The sequence below is a fragment of the Mytilus edulis genome, chromosome 1 (assembly GCF_963676685.1).
Source record: "Mytilus edulis chromosome 1, xbMytEdul2.2, whole genome shotgun sequence".
Lineage (NCBI taxonomy): Eukaryota > Metazoa > Mollusca > Bivalvia > Mytilida > Mytilidae > Mytilus > Mytilus edulis.
In genome coordinates this window covers 48,666,084-48,689,901 of record NC_092344.1, presented here as the reverse complement: position 1 = coordinate 48,689,901, position 23,818 = coordinate 48,666,084, and the positions used below count along the sequence as shown (strand labels likewise).

The following is a 23,818-nucleotide window of genomic DNA, read 5'->3' as shown; positions in this document are numbered from 1 at the left end:
TGTAAGCGTTTGGTTTTGCAATGTTGCATGTCCACCGATGTCCAGACATTGTGTGAGAAAATATTTTAAGAATATACGATGCTATACTGGACACAGCAAAAAAACTGTTGTTTCTGCATGGAGAATTGAACTTGATATAAAAAAAAAACTGGCTCTTTTTTGTAGAAAAAAATAGATAGCTGACATGGTTTAAATTAAAGTAAGACCTCTAATTTCCCCGTATCAAGTCATCTATATAAATTATAAAAACATCAATGCATTGCAATATGACCTTTTACATTGTAGGGTTAAACTTGCATTAAGTTCAGACCCTTTAACAGAAAATAAAGGAACATGGAGTAAACGTGCACGGAACCTAATCTCACACAAAGTCAATGCATAGAAACAAATACAATGATCAATGGTCAAAGTTTTTATTCTTGTTCTTCATCTTGATAGTTACTGGAGGGTCTTCAACAATAAAAGAATCATTAAGACCGTAAAACAAGATCAAGATGGTCTTAATTGACGACTTTTCAGTACTAGTATAATTATAATACTGCACTGGACATCACTATATTTAAATCTAGTAAAACAAATAATAAAAAAGTCTAAGCACTATACAAGACAACAACAGATCGACAGACAGATCCGGTTTGATGATTATGAGATTATGAGATTTACGATTTTTGCTTTATCCTACATATCGGTCTACTTTTAATGTTGTCCCTGTGAAACCTAAAAGTCTTAAATTACAATTAATCTATGTTTTAGCTTTGAGACCAGAATATTGTCGAAAAAATAGCTAAAAATTAATTGCGTTTCAATGTAAAAAAAAAGTCTGGGAAACGCTCAGAATGCACGATTTTGCGTTATTTTTCTCAGAGCCTCAGACCCCTCGCCAAATTTTGTTCGCCTCGCTACGCTTGGCAAATATATTTAGCCTCACTATGAAAAGAGGCTAGTTACGGCCCTGCCAGCACTCAATATATCAAATGAAATGCACAAATTCGATACTAAGAAGATCTCATAATTCTATAAATAATTTCGAAAATGTGCCGTCTACAAACTGTTTGCCTTTTGTACAAATGAAAACATATTATTAGCTTAAATGTACAAAAATATTTATGCCAGCATATTTAAGCGATTGTATGTATTAAACAATACAAAGCAAAGAACAAAACTGCAAGTTGCTGATGAAAAATCAAAAACTTTGAGAGAATTCGCTACACTCCTGATCGAATACTAGCTGTCTAAATAGTCAACATCGTAACTACTGCTTGCACCTTGGACTGTAGCGTTGGCAAATTTTTCTGCAATAAATTAATCATATTCAATAAAATAAGATATTTTATTATTCTATAATATTAATTAAAAAAGACATCATTACAACAATAAAATATTAACATCCAATCTTTAAAACGATTTCTTTTCTGGCATAAGACCAGAATGCAAATACTAAACAATTTTATAGTTTATAAAACTAGAGGCTCTAAAGAGCCTGTGTTGCTCACCTTGGTCTATGTGAATATTAAACAAAGGAAGCAGATGGATTCATGACAAAATTGTATTTTGGTGATGGTGATGTGTTTGTACATCTTACTTTACTGAACATCCTTGCTGCTTACAATTATCTCTATCTATAATGAACTTGGCCAAGTAGTTTCAGTGGAAAATGTTAGTAAAAATTTACTTTTATAAAAATTGTTGAAAATTGACTATAAAGGACAATAACTCCGTAGGGGGTCCAACAATGGGTTGTCCGATTCATCTGAAAATTTCGGGGCAGATAGATCTTGACCTGATAAACAATTTAACCCATTGTCAGATTTGCTCTAAATGCTTTGGTTTTTGAGTTATAAGCCAAAAACTGCATTTTACCCCTATGTTCTATGTTTAGCCATGGCGGCCATCTTGGTTGAATGGCCGGGTCATCGGACACATTTTTAAAACTAAATACCACAAAGATGATTGTGGATAAGTTTGGATTAATTTAGCCCAGTAGTTTCAGAGGAGAAGATTTTTGTAAAAGATAGCTAAGATTTACGAAAAATGGTTAAAAATTGACTATAAAGGGCAATAACTCCTATATGGGTCAACTGACCATTTCGGTCATGTTGACTTATTTGTAAATCTTACTTTGCTGAACATTATTGCTGTTTACAGTTTATTTCTATCTATAATAATTTTCAAGATAATAACCAAAAATAGTAAAATTTCCTTAAAATTACCAATTCAGGGGCAGGAACCCAACAACAGGTTGTCCGATTTATCTGAAAATTTCAGGGCAGATAGATCTTGACCTGATAACCAATTTAACCGCGTGTCAGATTTGCTCTAAACGCTTTGGTTTTTGAGTTATAAGCCAAAAACTGCATTTTACCCCTATGTTCTATTTTTAGCTGTGGCGGCCATCTTAGTTGGATGGCCGGATCATCGGACACATTTTTTAAACTAGATACCCCAAAGATGATTGTGGATAAGTTTGGATTAATTTGGCCCAGTAGTTTCAGAGGAGAAGATTTTTGTAAAAGATTACTAAGATTTACGAAAAATGGTTAAAAATTGACTATAAAGGGTAATAACTCCTATATGGGTCAACTGACCATTTCAGTCATGTTGACTTATTTGTAAATCTTACTTTGTTGAACATAATGGCTGTTTACAGTTTATATCTATCTATAATAATATACAATATAATAACCAAAAACAGCAAAATTTCCTTAAAATTACCAATTCAGGGGCAGCAACCCAACAACAGGTTGTCAGATTCATCTGAATGTTTTTAGGGTAGATAGATCTTGACCTGATAAACAATTTTACCTATGTCAGATTTGCTCTAAATGCTTTGGTTTTTAAGTTATAAGCCAAAAACTGCATTTTACCCCTATGTTCTATTTTTAGCTGTGGCGGCCATCTTAGTTGGATGGCCGGATCATCGGACACATTTTTTAAACTAGATACCCCAAAGATGATTGTGGATAAGTTTGGATTAATTTGGCCCAGTAGTTTCAGAGGAGAAGATTTTTTGTAAAAGATTACTAAGATTTACGAAAAATGGTTAAAAATTGACTATAAAGGGCAATAACTCCTATATGGGTCATCTGACCATTTCGGCCATGTTGACTTATTTGTAAATCTTACTTTGCTGAACATTATTGCTGTTTACAGTTTATTTCTATCTATAATAATTTTCAAGATAACAACCAAAAACAGAAAAATTGCCTTAAAATTACCAACTCAGGGGCAGCAACCCAACAACAGGTTGTTAGATTCATCTGAAAATTTCAGGGTAGATAGATCTTGACCTGATAAACCTTTTAACCTATATTGTCAAATTTGCTCTAAACGCTTTGGTTTTTGAGTTATAAGCCAAAAACTGCATTTTACCCCTATGTTCTATTTTTAGCCATGGCGGCCATCTTGATTGGATGGCCGGGTCATCGGACACATTTTTTAAACTAAATACCACAAAGATGATTGTGGATAAGTTTGGATTAATTTAGCCCAGTAGTTTCAGAGGAGAAGATTTTTGTAAAAGATTACTAAGATTTACGAAAAATGGTTAAAAATTGACCATCAAGGGCAATAACTCCTATATGGGTCAACTGACCATTTCGGTAATGTTGACTTATTTGTAAATCTTACTTTGCTGAACATTATTGCTGTTTACAGTTTATTTCTATCTATAATAATTTTCAAGATAATAACCAAAAACAGTAAAATTTCTTAAAATTACCAATTCAGGGGCAGGAACCCAACAACGAGTTATCCGATTCATCTGAAAATTTCAGGGCAAATAGATCTTGACCTGATAAACAATTTAACCCCCATGTCAGATTTGCTCTAAATGCTTTGGTTTTTGAGTTACAAGCCAAAAACTGCATTTTACCCCTATGTTCTATTTTTAGCCATGGCGGTCATGTTGGTTGGTTGGCCGGGTCACTGGACACATTTTTTAAACTAGATACCCCAATGATGATTGTGGCCAAGTTTGGTTTAATTTGGCCCAGTAGTTTCAGAGGAGAAGATTTTTGTAAAAGTTAACGCAGGACGACGACGGACGACGACGACGGACGACGGAAGCCGGACGCCGGACGCCAAGTGATGGGAAAAAAATCTAATACATTTGAACTGCTTGTCAACATAAAAATAAGTTAATATTTAACATATAGAATGGTTCAATGTACTATAACAAACAAATCAAATCATAATTGAATTTTATCACAGTCAAACAACACAGATAAACCTCTTTATAGTTCTCAATGACCGCCAATACTTACTACATGTACACTGTTCCGGACAGAATTCCCGAAGTAATGTTCGTTCCTCTTTGTCATCACTGAGACACTCTGATTCAGTCACTGGTCCACAAATATCGTAATCGTAGTATTGTTCTGGATTCTTACAAGGCTCTAAAATTAGAATTTTAATTTTTCTTTGAAATTTCTTTCTTAACTATAGACGGAACACATTTTGCACGGTGACTTACGATTTCAATTGAAATAGTTACTTTTTAAGATTAAAGGAGAATATATAAAAAAAAAAAGAGTAGCAAACACATTCACTTAGGAAAAAAATAGGTGTGTCATATAGAAAGCCACACATTTATCATAAACACCATTTTATAAGAAGGTAAAATAAATTAGAGTTACACAGTACAATTTTATACGTTTCTGGGAGGAAGAAAAACACGAAAGTAATGAGCTAAGGCTGAAATAACTCTTAAAATAATATTGAATTTTTTCTTTCATAGCATTCAGTTAATATTTAAAAAGATACATTTTCATTAAGGTACCACAGACATTTAAATATTTAATAAATATCGTTAAAATTAAGAAAAGTGAAGTTGACAAACATGTTTCATATCAGACTATCTCATCCCCATTCTTTTAGTTTAACTAACCCTAGACACTATCATGACTATGTTATAAAAGAATAATTACATAAGATGTATGTTTCATTATAATATTTTATTCTTATTGGCTAACTGCACATCACGTGTTATTCTGTAAGCAGTTGCATTGCTCAATACAACTTTTCATTCATGATAACACGTGCTCCAACAATAAAGTGCACAGGTGAATTAAATATTAAAATATATAAAATTCGTGTTTTCATGATCATAGCTAAAAAATGTAATTACAAGTATTGAATGCTTCTTTTTGTAACTTTATAGGGTTGTAAAAGCGTTGACCGTGCGTACATTTTTAGAAAATTAAATTTACAAAAAGAAGCATTCAATTCTTAAGTATTTTCCATTTCTTCATGCTTATTTAATTTTATATTCTTATTTCTTTTCCCTTGATCTACATTATCATTAACAATATTTTGTATTATGTTTTCGCACGATAATAATTGTTTAATACAGATCATACTTTAAAGCATGCTTCACGAATTGCATGCCCTTTAAGACCCATGTCAAAACAATGAATTTGCTTGTTTGTGAATCCTAACGTGTAATACATTCCCATATTGTAAGATTTAGTTCATTGAGCATAATATGAATGCTTACACAAAAGGTACTATATTTACAAAAAATGACATCGTTGTTAATCTTTATACGTACATTGTCCTTTCGGTAAGTGTAAAGTATGAATAAAGTATATTTATGTAATTTTGTCTTACATGGTCTAAAACTCATTCCGAACAGAATAAATAGTCCAGTAATTGTCATTTCAATTTTTCTGTTTTGTTTATTATGATTGTACTTCTAATCTCTTTAAATCTATGTTTCTCATTAGGGAGATATATTAGACTGATACAACAAATATAGATAAAATTGGTAGGTTTGATTTGAATTTCCGATGAAAAAAGATCTAAATAACAATGCATCATTTCTAGGATAAAGATTGTCTGATGATTTCAAATATAATAATGAGCTACAGATAAATTATCCAATATACCGTCACAATTTGGTCCCATCCCAAACTGACAGCTACAAGAACACGTTGAAATATTAAGAATGCCGGATCCAACCCCAGACTTGTTGCAGGTTTTCCGGCAATCTAAAAATAAAAGACAATTATAACAAATGCGTGAAATGGGCAAATATACAAGTATGTACATTCATAAAAGAAAACGGAATGGTAATTATGTCATAGTGACTTACAATTTTTTTTATGTATAGCCGTACTAAAATATCCAGATTACCAAAGCAACCAGACAACTCTCCTACAAAGTCTAAATTACGTAGAAGTTGACATATATGTCACAGAACGTCCTGTCGTTGTTCGCGGAGGACTGCTCACTCTCTAATTTATGTAACCTTAATCATGCTTAATCATACATATGGCAGTTAGTTTTCTAGTCCGAATAATTTTACATTAATCATGTCGGTCTGTTTAATAGCTCACTCTACGATAATGGCTTTGCTTATTGTTGAATGACATACGGTGACCTATAATTGCGTTCATCGACACCACTCCTATTCTCTCGTATAGTTGTCTCATTGCCAATCACACCACTTCTTCTTAATTTTATACTTCAAGTTAGTGAAATATATTCCTAAGTATAGCATAAGATTTGTATTTCATTATTTTTTTTTTATATTTATACTTACCACAAAGTTCTGAAGATGTATCACAAGGAACTGAAAAGATAAATAAAAAAAATTCAAACTAAGTTCACGCTGTTTTTACAGCGGATTCCATTGAGTGTGTAGCCAAAGGTAATATCTTTGGTTAGCATGCTTGCAAGCTGAACTGTAAAGTCATTGTTAGGTTAGGTAAACTCTTCTACTTTAAGAACAAACTAGTCCGACAGAAACCCAATCTATCTGTCTGTTGGACTATGATACTTCGAAAGGAGGGTAGTATACCTGAACTCATAATGACTTCACGGTTCAGCTAACAAACAAGCTAACCAAAGATATTACCTATCGCTACACACTCAATGGAATCTGCTGTAAAGGGTTTTCGTTGCTCAGTCTTAAGTCTCTACGCAGTGTATAACTGAGAATATCGACTTACTATATGCATGCTTATGATCTACTATATTTATAGCGTAGGATGTGAACTTTAATTTACTTGACAAAATTTTTTTTTTTAAATGGCCTCAAAACTATAAAATTTCAAATTTTCAAATCACAAAAAATAGATTAAAAAAAAACCAATTTAAATACGAAACGTACCACACAATCCGTTGTCGCAGAAACCCTCAGCGTCAGAACACTTTGTGCAAGGGGATCCTCGTTTCAGATTGGGTGGAATCAAAATTTCTCTGTAAAAAAAAACCAAAAATGTATCCTGTACAACATTTTATGATTGTGAAGCCTTAACTCTTTTCTCTGTGGGCACACTCAGTCTCACTTCGAGGCTGATAATTATCTATTTCCAGCTGCTCGTATTGTAAATGGCTTTTTTAATTGATGTTTCCTCAAAAACCTTTTATGGTTGAAAAAACCTTCCCTAGATTTCTTTCGAATTTCAATTGTAGAGTCCCTATTTTAATTGCACAGTGTTTATTTTCATATTATTTATAGTTCATATGTTAAAAGTAGTACACCTACCCTCCATCGTATAAACATATAAGAACGCTGGCTTTTTTATTGTTAATCATGCACTGATGTGTGTAAGCACATCCTATCTGAGTATATTGAGAATTGATCATCTACAAAATAAAATAATGCAGATTAAAATGATAAACATAACGAGTCAAAACAAGTCTACAATCATTTAAAATTAAAAACAACCTGTCAGTACAATTCTTAAGCAGTTGAAATAACCACAGTTTTATTTTTTAACGTGTTTCTTACCTTGCTTTTCGGAAGTAGGTACCTTATCTTTATTTGTAACTTCAAATTCAACAAGCTACCAAAAAAAAAACACAAAAAAACACCCGACGATTGCATAATAGGCACGTGACTGTTTTGGACATTTTTGTTACTTTAGATTCTATATACCATGCCACTGTGTCTAAACCACACCGGCAAAAATTGCTCGGACTCGATGGTATCTAACATCCGGCACAATGACGGAACACCAATAGACAAAAGAAAGGTAGGTTTCTCCTTATTTTTTTTATTTTTTTTATGATATTGAAGAATATATATACATATACAACTATTTTCTATTGTGAGATGCAATATTTTCTACAACCGTTCTATATTAACGGAGAAATAAGTCAAAATGCATGTCAAAATGACGAATTGAGTGAACCTTGCGTCGAAATTGTTTAATTTCTCGTTAAATTGTTCACATTGTACGGAAAGAAAGGTACGGGAAGATAGGTATTGACACGGAGATTGCAAATGTAGTTATTATGAGCATCTCCATAATTGTATCTCTGTGTATGGAACGAAAGAAATGGGTCATGTCAAAATGAAACTGGCCGGTTTCGTCAATGTATACAACCCGGTTTCGTCATAGATTTCAAAATGCATAACCCGGTTTGGTCAAATAAAAAAAATCATAATCGCATTACATTATAATTGATTATTTAACTTCAGCGTTCAAAAGGAGTTTTGTGGGTCGTTGGAAAACAAGTTCGTTCACCGGACAACGGCATATTATTTATATGAGTCTCAGATTCAAATAGATAATAAGCAAACACTTGAATTCCTACTCTTATAGAACACAAATATTTTAATTTACTTTGCATTCCGAAATTTTTTAACAGCATATTGAGATTAAAGCTCTCTAAATATGCGTTTTCTATATGCGTTATGGGAAATATGTTGAACATGTTTAAACTTGAAATTAAAGTTTACGGTCTTAAAAATCGAAACACACAATTGATATGTGATTTTCTCGCACAAAAGGATGGACACCTTTATAAGTAATCTAATCATTCTATATATGTAATCTTTTCTACAATCGTTAAGGGATAATTTTAACTATGATACAAGTTTTGGCACACATCGCGCATTTACTATACAGGCTCTGTCATCGGACGAGTTAAGGTTTTTTCATCATTTTTTTTATTATTTGTACTTTTGTTGTACTGTTTGTGTCAGCGACAACACTTTGACTCAGTCCATTCCCGAATCACACGCTTGTAATTCCATGGTTGTCTTTGGTTGCTTTATACCATATGCGTTTTGAACATAAAATAGGCAGGTAGTTTTCTTGTATGAATTGTATTACATTTATAATTTAGGGCCCTGTTATAGCTTGCTTTCATGCAGTTTGTGTGTTTTTCTCATTGTTTAAGGCATACGCTGACCTAAACTTGATTAATTCAACATAATTTTTGTGTCTAAAAGAAAGTTGTCTCATTGTCAATGTTTATGGGATAAGTGGTTACTGTCACTTCTTCTTAATAAGACCTAGATATAAATGACGGTCATGATTTGCAAACCAACTTTTATTCACATTGAAAATACAAAACTGTCAGATATTGTTTTCGAAAGTTATCTTGAAGTTTCAATTGAATTTGAACTGTACAAAAATGAATTTGAACTATAAAAATAATGTGAAAAACATGCCTATGAAAATAAATGTGCCTACCAGAAACGGGGAGAAAGTTACAAATCTCACTGCTATGTTATGGATGGTTAAGTGTGAAAACTCGCTTTAGTGCGCAAGTAACACAGTATATATAGTACCAGAAAATCTGGCAGGACTGCATGCATGATTAATTTGTGCAGAACAGTATAGACTATAGTCGGTTTGGGACTGTTCGTCAATGATTGAATGCATAAATGTATTAATAATTGATAGTAAATATTGTAAACTAAGTGTATATAATATAGTATAGTAAATTAAAATTATGGCACAATCAAAACACATCCTTTTATTTTTCATCTTTACATACTACTATTATAAACAAAGAAAATATAATAATGTTACAAAATAAAATTAGATACCAGTGTTTGCTATTCAGTATTTATATTTCGTTTAAAATTAGTTTGAAGTTAAGTGAAATAAGGGATACGCCTTTCATTAGGAAAATGTGTATTATCATAATTAACTATGTCCAAAAGTGCCCGTTTAAAATAGATTTTAACACGCCAAGTTTACTTTACAATAAATATATATTTAAATTCTCAAAGACAATGTTCAGATCCGTGCCAAAGTTTCTTTTCATAAATTGATTGTTAAAAAAAAAACCAAAAAAAAAACCGGGTGATATATATAGACGAAACCGGGTGATTGTGTAGTAACAACATTGACGAAACCGGTTTATTTTAATTTGACATGACCCTTTTCTTTCGTTCCATACACAGAAATACAATTATTGAGATGCTCATAATAACTAAATTTGCAAATCTCCGTGTCAATATCTATCTTCCCGTACCTTTCTTTACGTACAATGTGAACAATTTAACGAGAAATTAAACAATTTCGAGGCAAGGTTCACTCAATTCGTCATTTTGACATGCATTTTGACTTATTTCTCCGTTAATATAGAACGGTTGTAGAAAATATTGCATCTCACAATAGAAAATAGTTGTATATGTATATATATTCTTCGATATCATAAAAAAAAAATAAAAAAAATAAGGGGAAACCTACCTTTCTTTTGTCTATTGGTGTTCCGTCATTGTGCCGGATGTTAGATACCATCGAGTCCGAGCAATTTTTGCCGGTGTGGTTTAGACACAGTGCATGCATTGTTATTCATAATTTAACGGGATTTGTAGCGATAGATCATCGATCATTATCAAAATTTATTATTTATTATTTATTATTTTTTTTAAAAGGCAAATGTATATACTTTTACCTACCGTCATAAATCGACGACAAGAGTCAACATCTAAACAAGTCATAAAATTAGGAATGAAATGTCGTATCTCTCGAAACCATTCAAGTATAATACTATCAATGCTCTCATCTTTACTGAAGCCAATGTTCATTTTTTCAGGTACCAGGTCCTTCTCAGTGCTTTTAAATAATTCACAATTTATCATTGCTTCAGCTTTGCGTTGTAAACTTTCATTTAAATGCTGTACAAAAAAGTACAAATTTATTATGGATTTGAAATACAAAGTTGAAACATCATAATGCAGAGTCGTATCACTTATGTTGTTTTTTGTACTTGAGCATCGTCTTCCATGAAACATCACGTATGGTGACCTATAGTTGTAAATTTCTGTGTCATTTGGTCTCTTGTGAAGAGTTGTCTCATTGGCAATCATACCGAATCTTCTTTTGTTTAATAGTAGCGATAATTTGAAAAATAGCAAATATAACTTTTTCCAAATTTAAGCGTTTTTAGAGTATTAAATGTTAAAAAATATTTGTCATGTTGTAACATACAATTACACTATTTATATGTTTACATGTATCTGTGATGAATGATGAACGGTTTTGAAATATCAAATGTTATTTTCCTTATGTAAGCATTGATTTCTCAGAATGTTCTTGGGTTTCTTGTAAACGCTCTTCATAAATAGAAAAAAAATCTAACCAATTTATTCATGTTTGCAACGTAGAAATTGTATGCTCCATTTGCCAAAATACGTCTGTATTTGTTGTGAATTGCTACAGCTTGATATGGCTCTGTTTTCAAAGTTATTCTATATCCACTAATAGAATAACTACAGCAAACTATAAATACAAAGATAAATAAATCTAATATATAATCGTTCCAGCGTGATCATCTGGTCACGAAGATATTTCATATTTAGATCTTGAAAGTGAGATATCGATCTTTAATTACATTTATTGTAAATAAATGTCAGTCTTCAAATTAACAGTTTAGAGTACACGTAACATTTTCAATAGATACACCTGAATCTACAAAAAGAAAAAATAATAATGTAGGATACAATCTCGGATTCCAAAAGAACAGAATAAATGTCCCTGTACTTTTAATTCATTATAACCAATGTAATAATGACTGATAATTTCCTTTCTCAGCACAGTAGAGTGATATGGATTTTTTTCGCTAAAAACTAAGTGCGCATGTACCATTGTCATTGAAATTAACAACGTTGTCATAGATTGAAAAAAAAAGCGATAAACAAATTATCTTTGGTAATCTCAGCTCGATAGATTTTCTCACTATCGCCGTCAAGCGAGAAACTCAATCTTGTTGAGATGGCCAACTATGGACTGTCAATCTGAAGGATATTCCTGTATTGTGAGTACACACAAATTCTATAGTCGAGATTCACGTTGAAAGTAAACATGCATATTTAGAGTAAAAATATGACATATTAGTATATACTAGAACATACCCGTGATATCGCGGGTCCGTGACTTAATTAAATTATATAACCCGTGTATATAGCATATTAATCCTGAATACACCGTTTGTTGGTGCGCCTGTCAGATGCGGAACGTACAGATAAGGTAATAGGTAACAGGTGAATATTATTACTATTGGTATCGGTATCGGACTCGACCCGGAACTTCTTAATTATTGGCAATATTAATTACGTGGAAAACAAAAGGGCCTGGAGTGGTGTAATTTTTAATCTACACCTTTGTACTATATTAGTTATATATAAAGTTGAATTCTTTGATTCGTCGTTTTTACGTGATGACAGCTGACAAATTGGACCTCGTAATTTTAGTATTATAGATATGGTACCAATAAGCGATATATATTGAGATTTGTGATAATAAGGGGAGGGTCAAGGGGGTTCATAACAGGATCCTCAGTGTCCTCAAGCACCTATGGTTTGATCTAATAGTATATTCAATCAATTGAGAAGATTTACTATAAAAATCTTGCATAAAATATTCACGTTATATAATGGACAGAACAACAACAACAACAATAAAAAAAAAAAACAAGTAAACTTGGACATTGTGAAAATTTTCTTTAACGACAATTACTACATTTATGAATTGACTGACAATTTTCGGTCTTTCAAATTCACTTAAATGAAACTTTTGTTTTTCTTATTATTTTTCCGGTTACAATTTATTTATTTCTTTGAAATTAAAGTGTTCGCTGATATAAGTTCCAAAAACAGCTAAAAACACCAAAAATGGATAAATGTCGTCATTGAATGACAACTCATGATAAGAAGTCAACTGGTGCTTTGGTCACAACATTTATATGTACACTGTAAAAATCGTTCTTAGAATTTAAACACTTGTAATATATGTTTAAATCTAAACGTGTTTAGGATTGTGTTTTATTTCTAAACACATTTTTCAGTAAGCACATTATATTTAAACATGACGTGAATTTGAACATGTTTAAAAATGAAAGTGTACAGAAGCTTAACATGATTCTAAACACAAACCTAAACACATTGTACTGAAAAAACTGAACGAATATCTTTATTGTAGGTTAAATAATTGCAAAATTTATTAGGGGTCAAATTCTAATGTTTCTGATTTTTATACGTGAATACTAGGTTTAAATTCAATAAATGTAATTTTATTTTGTTTATTTACTAAATTCAGTTTGAAAGAAAATATTTGTTTATAGGTGATAATATTCATAATCACTTTTTCATTGTTTCAATTAGCACAGTGGAAATGATTTTATCGAAATTATCAAATACTAGTACATGAAGGTGCGTGAGGACAGAACCCCTTGTCGATCCCCCAAGAGACCCCCTCCCCTTAAATGTCATCAATACCCGATTTTCCAACATATATCAGGTATCTGTACCATAAACATAGGGTTCTACATGTACATGTATATTGACGCACTCATGAAAATTTTCAGTAAAACAAACTTAACAAGTTAAATATTTAGGTTTACCGTAAAATATGCGTTTTATCTTTCATGAATATCTGACGAGCTTAAACATTTTAAAACTGAGTGTCCGCTTTTGTATGATGTAAGAAAATATGGTGCTTAGCGAGCAATTTGTTGTATGTATTCCTATTGGCACCAATTGTTTCATTTAAATAGCTGGTTTGTTCCTGTATCGTTATGAGCCACAGATAATCTGTCAAAACTTTATTTAAAACGAAAAAACAATACCATAACCATAAGGATATTTTGTTTAGAATATTAAATAAATTAAATTATCTAATTCTACTGCTAAATTTTCCCACAGGCTCTTACTTTAAATGAATATAATACATCAGCTATTATTGTCATACCTATACATTTGGATATTTCAGACTCACAAGGGAAACTTCATACAAAAGTTACGACAAAAGAGACGATTTTTCGTTCCAGATTGTTAATTTCCCTCTTTTTGAACTGTGACGTTCCATTTTTTCCTTCTTACGTTATGAATATTTCACAAATTGTTAGATTAGCTTGTAAATGCAGTCGGGTTTTAGATTTTATATATGCATTTCAAAAAAAGATGGTAACTTAAGTCGGGGATTTTTATTAATTAAGACTTGCAAAAAGTTTACCTTATTACAATGTATAACATAGATACAAAGATTTGTTTATTAACTTTTTCTGTTCTTTTAGAATTCTTATTAAAAACGGGATGATAGCGCATCCTAGTTTTTACGGTGATATAGTTAACAAATCCCGTAATTTTAGATACGATTCATGTGAATCCTTTGAATAAACGTTTCATCAATCATATACAGCAGGAAAATTTTTAAACATTTTATCTATCGGTACTATAAATATTTGTGAAAATTTAGCAGTAGAATTAGATAATTTAATTTATCTAATATTCTAAACATCAGGAACACTTAAACCCAAAAATATGAAAGTCACGAATGTTTTAGATATCATCATATTACAATATAAGATCTTTATGTTGTGTTTTTATTTTATCTTTATTTTTTTAATAATAAGAATTTATTAGACTATAATAGTTAACACCTTACCAATCAAAACTGAAAAAAGAAAATTTCCTATCTGTCGTATCAATTCCATCCTTTCGTCTTATTGATCGTGGAAGAAGTGATACTAATACATGTGCAATACTTTAAAAGAACACAATCTGGGAGGGATAAAACTACCTTGGACATGAATATTTATATCTATAACGGTAAAATAATGAAAAAATCAATATTTGACATTACATTTATATATAAATGAGATGGAGAGTAAATGTTAAAACAAAAAGCTGCAACAGAATCGAAAAGGTCAACGAGGACAATTAAATCTAAAAAAAATCAAGACGTCACCATCAGGTCGTCAACAATGGGCAAGCGTCAGGAGTGTATGACACGCGTTTGATATCCACAAGGCAAAGCAAGTTGTCAATAAACTCAACAGATAACACCAAATTATCAATAAATGAATTGTCTTGAATATGCATTTAATTTGCCGCTGGACGTTAAACAGCCATCCTTCTTCACCCTCAATGAATGATAGAATAAAGTAACAATGGCGGAAATTGAGAGTGCTGTACATACACATGCACCCAGATTCAGCTAGCTAGTTGTGTGAGCAATCGCTTTTATCCCACTGATTCAAGAGGGTCTGGACGGGTTAACAGAACAGATAATAACATGGCAGAATAAAGGGGGGGGGGGATAATGAAAAGAGAATAAAAGGGTTTTCAAAGTATATTGAATAGGGAATGATGGGCCACATGAATAAAGAATAGTAAAAATAGTCTAAAATATTATACAAATATAGCCTTTGTATGAGGTCGATACAAGGATACATTGACCTGAAAGAAGTATATTGACTGAGGACGAAGTCCGAGGTCGATTTCCTTCTTTGGGTCGATATATCCTGTATTGACCTCATACAAAGGCTATATTTGTTTTATATTATTAATTTCCTACCATATTTATATCAAAATTTTAATTTGATTTTGTTGGAATGTTATAGATATCATATTGTCTCCTTAACAATAACAAAATATCATTTGTTATTTCATTTACTTTTTTTGTTTGTTTGGCATCTTATGTATTTGAAGATTTTTTTCGTCAAATAGTCGATCACAGATATCATTTGTTTCAAAACGTTAACAATATCCTGAAATTCATTACATGACGTCACAAAGTATATCGGTTTTTAGATATTCTAAAAATAACCGTGCAATATGCTTTTTGCTGTGCAATATTGTTTTTGCTATCCGCCGTTTTCTCTCTACCTTCGAAAATATTGTTTAACACGTCATGTGACTATCCCTTAACGAATCAGATTTGTTAAAATATACGAATTAATAATATTAAAGAATAAACCCTTTAATAAATGACGGACCCCATCCGGACCCTTATACAATGCATGGTTTAGTTCAGTTTAAACATATTTTATTTACTCAAAGTAAAATGGATTGGACACAAGTAAGTCATACTTATGAAGTCCGCTCCGAATGACAATTATTTACAATACAATGTTAATATGAGCATGTAATATCAAAATAAACAATATTTTACGAGTCTATCAATTGAGAAAAAAATGAAACAGAAATAAATGTAAACATTGAAAACGATGATGATGATGATAATGATGACGTGGATGTACCGTAAATCCATTTTTTACATAACAAGAAATCCCTCAGACCTTTTGATAAATTCGAATACGTGTTTGAATATATTCACGTTTTGTTCATACGACAGATTCGGATTACCAGATGTAAGTAACTTAACATTCAGTATAAGGTCATCAGGAAGCCATCTTAGATTGTTCAACATAATTTCTCTCTGGTGTGTATATAAAGAGCAGTCGAAAAGGAAATGGTGTACAGTCTCAATGTTACATCCACAAAAGCAAGATGGATCAGCAATTATATTGACTCTAAACAAGTCATAGTTCAAGAAAGATGAGTAGCATCTGAATTGTGTAAGAATCATATTTAGTTTCCTCGGTCCATATAGATAGTGCTTAGGTACATCTTTATTTGTGGTATTTAACCTTTTTAATTGGATTTTAAACTTTGATATAGAGTCTGATTTTCGAAGGGACAAATCGGTATGATTCCATAGGTTAATAGTTGATGGTATAAAAGATTCTTTAGTAAGAGATAATCTACAAAAAGGAACAATGATGTCATTGCCATTTCTCAAGGGATGTGCAGTTGTGCTCTGTACACTAGGTGGAACAAGTTTGCATAGATAATCCGGAGCTTGGTTGTGTTGAATGTTATAAAACATTTGTAATTTTCGTCTTTTCCTCCTGTCAGCCAAAGTTTCCCACCCAATTTCCTCATACAGAATTTCAGATTTTGTAAATATAGGCAAACCAGTAACTATTCTAGCAGCTTCTAGCTGCAAACTTTCAAGTTTATTAACATATCCTATCCCGCAATTATCCCAAACTTCAGTTGCATATTCAAAAATTGGTCTTATAAATACTAAATAGAGTTTTTCTAAGGTTTACCTACAAAGTTGTCCTGAGTTTTTTCAGGATATTCAAATGTTTCGTATTTTAAAGACTGATAATCAGATTGTCTATATTACTGTTCCACCGAGCATCAGAGCAAAACGTTACCCCAAGGTGTTTGTGACATTTTGTTATAGGGATTTCTTTATCATTTAAGCAGAATTTTAGAACGGCTGCATCTTTATTTGAAAAAATCATTATTTCTGTTTTGTCTGGATTAAAAGACATTAGCCACCTCCGTGACCATTCGTTTAGTTTTTCGAGGTCACGACCAATAACAGTTTTTATGTGTTCTTGGTCGTTCCCCGAGTAACCAAAAGAAGTGTCATCCGCATAGAGTCTAGTTAGAGATGTGAGTTTCTCTGCAATGTCATTTATATATATTATGAATAATAAGGGACCTAGTACTGAGCCTTGAGGTACTCCAGCTGAAAGACTGCAAAATGAGGATGATGATGTATAAAATCACAACTTTTTGTTGCCTATCACAAAGATAACTCTCAAACCAGTTAAGTAAATTACCATGTATTCCGTAAGCTTTCATTTTATGCAAGAGTCCTCTATGCCAAACCTTGTCCAAAGCTCTCGAGAAATCACAAAAGACAAAACAATTTATTTCCTTCTTTTCTAGTGAGTTGAGAAAACAATTATACATTTCTAGTTTATTCATATGTAAATGATTTTATACATGTTTAAAAACAATTCGTTCCATGATTTTACATACACAGCTTATTAACGAAATTGGTCTATAGTTTGAAGGTAATGACGAATCACCTTTTTTAAAAAATAGCAATAACATTTGCAATCTTCCAGCTAGAAGGATACTTACATTGTTGAAGAGATTTATTTAACATTATTTGTAAAGGAACCGCCACTTTCTTAGGGCAAATTTTCAGCATTCTGTGACTAATCAAATCTGGTCCTGATGCCTTATTCGGATCAATAGTTTTGATAATATCAATTATTTCATTTTGATTTATGTATATATCTTGAATATAAGTATTAGTTTTTTCTTTAAACTCTGGAATAGGAACATTTTCTTCCTCGAGTTTGGATATCAAACCTAAGTATTTGTTCAACAAGTCGCATTTCTCGCTATCCTCATAAACTATATCACTGAACTCCTTATCTTTTAATATGTTTTGTAGAGGAGGAATATTATTTGAACTCTTATTCGACTTTATCAGCATTTTCATTATTTTCCAATAGTTTTTTGAATTTGGGGCATTACTCAATATAATGTTATCTAAATTAGTTTCAAATCTTTCCTTAGCAAGTTTTTTTTAAAATTGTTAACTGTTTCTCTGTTTCTTATACTTCGCAATATCCGATTCTCTTTTAGATTTCAGGGCATATTTTCTAAAACGGTCTCGTTTTCGAATTTCTCTTTTTAGTTCACCATTAAACCATGGTTTATCAGAACTACGTATAGTAACTAATTTAGTGGGAATGCACTCCCTCGCGATATTTAATGGTATCACTGTGAGACAAAGGATACAGTTAAATAAGAAAACACCGTATGATGTAGTTTTACTGAATGTCCATTACACTTAAAGCAAGCTTAAAAGACCGAAATGATTTATTTTGGATAGCTGCATTCTTACACTCTTATATATGCTTCACTGTACATCTTAAAAGCTTTCTCATAGCTGCGACACAAAAATTACACGAAAACCAAGATGCAAAACAATAAATTAGGGTAAAAAACTAAATAGAAGAAAGTACGCCGATATAATTCTAATGGTTGATAATGAAAGAATAAAAAGAAAGGACAAAACATATTGTATAAATGTCAACTTGAAGGTTAAAAAGAACTACCTTGTCCAAAGAAAAAACGCCATGGAAAATGCTATTGGGTAATTTAATGTATTTAATAAATTGATTTTTAAGCTTCTAAAAAGATTTTTAACATTTGAGATACCGTTTTCTTGCAAAATATAAAAATGAAAGTCCGTACAGTCAAAACACTGTTTCCCTGATGCAGCATATCACATCACTAATGAATCATTACAGTAAGTCAATATGCTTTTATGTCGTAGCGAATATTTGACTTTAGTAATTACCAGGAGAGTTGTTCTTAATCAATTTTTTACAAGGGTTTACATCTATATTTCATAGACAATTACCGTAAATTATGGTTTACAGCTACTGGGTTGATGATGCTGATAGTGGGTGGTATCCCAAAGGGAACAATCCACCCACTAGTTTGAGCTCAATAAGTCACATGACTTCAATTAGCTTGTCTTTTATCTAGTTCATAACATTATATGTTGACCTAAATGTAAGGCTACAACTCCTAGAAAAATTAACATAAGACGATAATGGCTGTTCTGTAAAGACACTTTTTAGTTGTTATGCCTTATAATATTTTATATTTTTGGTTTCCCAAACTATTTGTCACGTACGAGCGTACCTGGACATGTGTTTTAGTTATTTAATTGAACTAACTGATGAAGTTAAATGGTTGCAGCTGTAGCGATACTGTATGTTCTCTTTTAATTGTGTTACCATCCAATGATACATGTAATGTAAAACAAAAGCCATTGACTACAGTTTTTTAACACTATTATAACAAAGCCAATGTAGGACTTTCTTTGAGATATTATTGTTTCTGGGAGACATAAATGATGCCCCCGCAGATGCAATTTGTTATTTTTTAAAATACAAAAAGTTGAGCATGGGAGCACATACTATCATGGTTCACTGTATGAGGAGTTATCTGGAAACGCTATGCACCTCTTATGAAAGTATATACTTAAACAAGAGTGCACACGCTGAAATATCTCGCCTTCTTTACTAATCATTGAATTTATGTTGACAGTCCTAAAAATAAAGCTTTACAACTGTCACATAAACCTTACATCAACCAAGAAAACTAAACATTGACCAATGAACCATAAAAATGAGGCCAAGGTCAGATGAACCATGCAAGGCAGACATGTACAGCTAACAATTACTCCATACAATAAATATAGTTGACCTATTGCTTATAGTTTAAGAAAAACAGACCAAAACAAAAAAACTTAACACTGAACAATGAACCGTGAAAATGAGGTCACGGTCAAATAAAACCTGTGTGACTGACATATAGATCATAAAATATTTCCATACACCAAATATAGTTGACCTATAATTGCATATAGTGTTAGAAAAAAAGATCAAAACTCAAAAACTTAACTTTGACCATTGAACCATGAAAATGAGGTCAATGTCAGATGACACCTGCCAGTTAGACATGTACAACTTACAATCATTCCATACACCAAATATAGTAGACCTATTGCATACAGTATAAGGAAAACAGACCAAAACACAAAAACTTAACTATAACCGCTGAACCATGAAAATGAGGTCACGGTCAGATGACACCTGCCAGTTGGACATGTACACCCTACAGTCCATCCATACACCGAATATACTAGACATATAATAATTGCTTATAGTATCGGAGATATGGACTTGACCACCAAAACTTAACCTTGTTCACTGATCCATGAAATGAGGTCGAGGTCAATTGAAAACTAAAATTGAGAAAGGAAATGGTGAATATGTCAAAGCGACAACCACCCGACCATAGAGCAAACAACAGCCGAAGGCAACCAATGGGTCTTCAATGTAGCGAGAATTCCCGCACCCGTAGGTGTCCTTCAGCTGGCCCCTAAAATATGCATAATAGTACAGTGATAATGGACGTCATACTAAACTCTGAATTATACACAAGAAACTAAAATTTAAAATCATACAAGACTAACAAAGGCCAGAGGCTCCTGACTTGGGACAGGCGCAAAATTGCGGCGGGGTTAAACATGTTTATGAGATCTCAACCCTCCCCCTATACCTCTAGCCAATGTAGAAAAGTAAAAGAATAACAATACGCACATTAAAATTCAGTTCAAGAGAAGTCCGAGTCTGATGTCAAAAGATGTAACAAAAGAAAATAAATAAAATGACAATAATACATAAATAACAACAGACTACTAGCAGTTAACTGACATGCCAGCTCCAGACCTCAATTAAACTGATTGAAAGATTATGTCTTCATCATATGAATATCAGGTACAATCCCTCCCGTTAGGGGTTTAGTATCATACTATCATAAAATATATGAGAAGAACATAACCCGTGTCATGCCAACAACTGTTTTTTTAGAAGTAAATGTGTTTAGTTCCGATGCAAAGACCCTATCAGTGAATCAATGTTAAAGCCAAAATATGCAATCTTTAATGACCTGACAACAGTATCGTAACTATATCCCCTTTTAATAAGTCTATTTAAAGGTTTTGTTAGTTTCTGAGGAGAATACTGACATTTTTGTGCTTTATAAAGAATATTTCCATAAAATTTTGGATGTGAAATACCTGAACGTATAAGATGTCTGCATGTTGAGTTATATTTACGAATTATTTCCTTATACCGGTGATAAAATTTAGTAAATGTTTTGACCAGTTTGTGATATCGAAAACCCTGGTGTAATAATTTTTCAGTAATACATAAATTTCTCTCGCTAAAATCTAATACATTGTCTGACAGTCATGAGGACCTTGCAAGGTACGCACATACAAAATATAGTTATCCTATTACTTATGATAAGAGAGAATTTAACATTAAAAAAATCTTAATTTTTTTTTCAAGTAGTCACTGAACCATGAAAATGAGGTCAAGGACATTGGACATGTGACTGACGGAAACTTCGTAACATGAGGCCTTCAAAGTATGAAGCATCCAGGTCATCCACCTTCTAAAATATAAAGCTTTTAAGAAGTTAGTAACGCCGCCGCCGCCGGATCACTATCCCTATGTCGAGCTTTCTGCGACAAAAGTCGTAGGCTCGACAAAAATGACAGAGATGAAATATCTCCTTAAAGAGCAAATATAAATCAAAATCAAAACTCCATGCACACCTTAAATATATGTACAAACAGCCGACAAAGTGATAACTTCATAGCATTCCAACTATAGGAGGAGTTATCTGAAATATCTATTTATCCATAATGGGACGGACGAACGGACGGTACGCCGATTGGAAGGAAGGACAGACAGAAGGACGGACGGACAGGGGTAACAAAATAAGCCCTCAACTTTCAGTTGCGAGGGTATAAAAGGAAAACAATTAAAAACACGAACCTTTTGGAGTCACCATGTATCCTCAACAACTGTTTAAGCGGCGATTGTATGATTTTTTTCCACAACAATAGCCTTAAGAAGTTACCACGTATCCACAACAATTGTTTAAGTGGTGATTGTATGGTTATTTTTCAACAACAAGAGTCTTAAGAAGTTACAACGTATCCTCAACAACTCTTTAAGCGGTGATTGTTAAAAAACTATGGTTATTTTCCACAACAAGAGCCTTTAGAAGTTATCACGTATCCTAAACAACTTTTTAAGCGGTGATTGTAAAAAAAACTATGGTCATTTTTCACAAGAGCCTTTAGAAGTTACCACTTATCCTAAACAACTTTTTAAGCGGTGATTATATGATTTTTTTCTACAACAAGATCCTTTAGAAGCTACCACGTATACCCACAAACTGTTTAAGCGGTGTTTGTATGATTGTTTTTCGAAACACGGACCTTTTGGAGTCACTACGTATCCTCAACAACTGTTTAAGCGATGATTATTATATGATTGTTTTCCACAACATAAACCTTTTGATATCACCACGTATCCGCAACAACTGTTTTTAAAAGTGGTGACTGTAATATTTCACTTAAAATCTTCCAAAAAGATTTGCTATCACTTTAAGAAAGGTTCCGAAGATCGTCTACAATCTTTTGCTGATATTTCTTGTAAGCAAATCATTATGTTTAATGTGCTTTTATATTTTTTGATAGATTATATCATTTTTTCGGCATTCTTTACAAAACAATTCCTCTTGCGTGATTTATGGAAACCCTTTCTATTTATTGCACAAAAATCATTAAATGGGTTTAGAATCATCGTGTTTTTATTTTTGTCTCTCTTTTTTAACTTTGCTGAAAGTTTCTATAGCTGCATTATGAACATTTTGGGACTATTTTATCAACAATAAAATCAATATCACTCTGACGTACTTCTTCACATGGTGACATATTTTCTATACTTACACTGTTACATGTATTAATATATCAGTCAATATATAGCCTCATTATCTGTTTGAATACAATTTACAAATTCTGAACTATGATTTAAATTCCATTTAACAAATGTTTGATTGGTATAATTTTCTGGTGTAAGGGGTATGACTCTCATAACAACGAACGCAAATGTTCCCGTTTTCCGCTAGAGGCGTTCATTTACGTACCTCTCACCAAAAATCGTTCAATTTGCATCGAGTATGTGTTAGCAGTGAAGCTTGAAGTTCAAAACAAAGCGCACTGTGGCAATCAGAAAATAACCGTTCAAAGGAGTAGGTTCACTAACTAGTGAAAATGGCCCCATTCTAAACAATGTTTCTATTGTGACTAAATAGTTGTATATGATGTATGAAGCATGAAAACACATGAAATTAACAAATAAATCCATACATTTTCATTTTGGGGTAAATAATGAAAAAATCATTAAAAAACGCTGATTTCTGGAAAATAATTTTAATTTCTTAAATATTCAATTGTGATAATTGGTAGTTAGTTGAAATTAACACAAACTAACATGTCTTAGTATTCAGACTAAATTTTTGGACTTATTTGGGAATTTAACCTAATTTTTGGGAGAAAAGATGAAAAAATCCTAGACTGGTTCTCTGTCCTTT

At 32.1% G+C, this 23,818-nt stretch overlaps 1 protein-coding gene across 1 annotated transcript; it reads right to left on the bottom strand.

The window, feature by feature from the left end:
* Nucleotides 1-660: 660 nt before the first annotated feature.
* On the bottom strand, nucleotides 661-18,278 carry LOC139520138 (uncharacterized). Its single transcript, XM_071312637.1, has 9 exons — nucleotides 17,918-18,278; nucleotides 11,332-11,471; nucleotides 10,649-10,867; nucleotides 7,490-7,590; nucleotides 7,112-7,200; nucleotides 6,542-6,571; nucleotides 5,886-5,987; nucleotides 4,263-4,394; nucleotides 661-1,292 (listed from the first exon to the last, which is right to left on the bottom strand). Exons 1-9 carry the CDS (start codon nucleotides 18,276-18,278, stop codon nucleotides 1,225-1,227), a joined length of 1,242 nt encoding a protein of 413 aa, XP_071168738.1. The 3' UTR covers nucleotides 661-1,224.
* Between the last annotated feature and the right edge of the window lie 5,540 nt (nucleotides 18,279-23,818).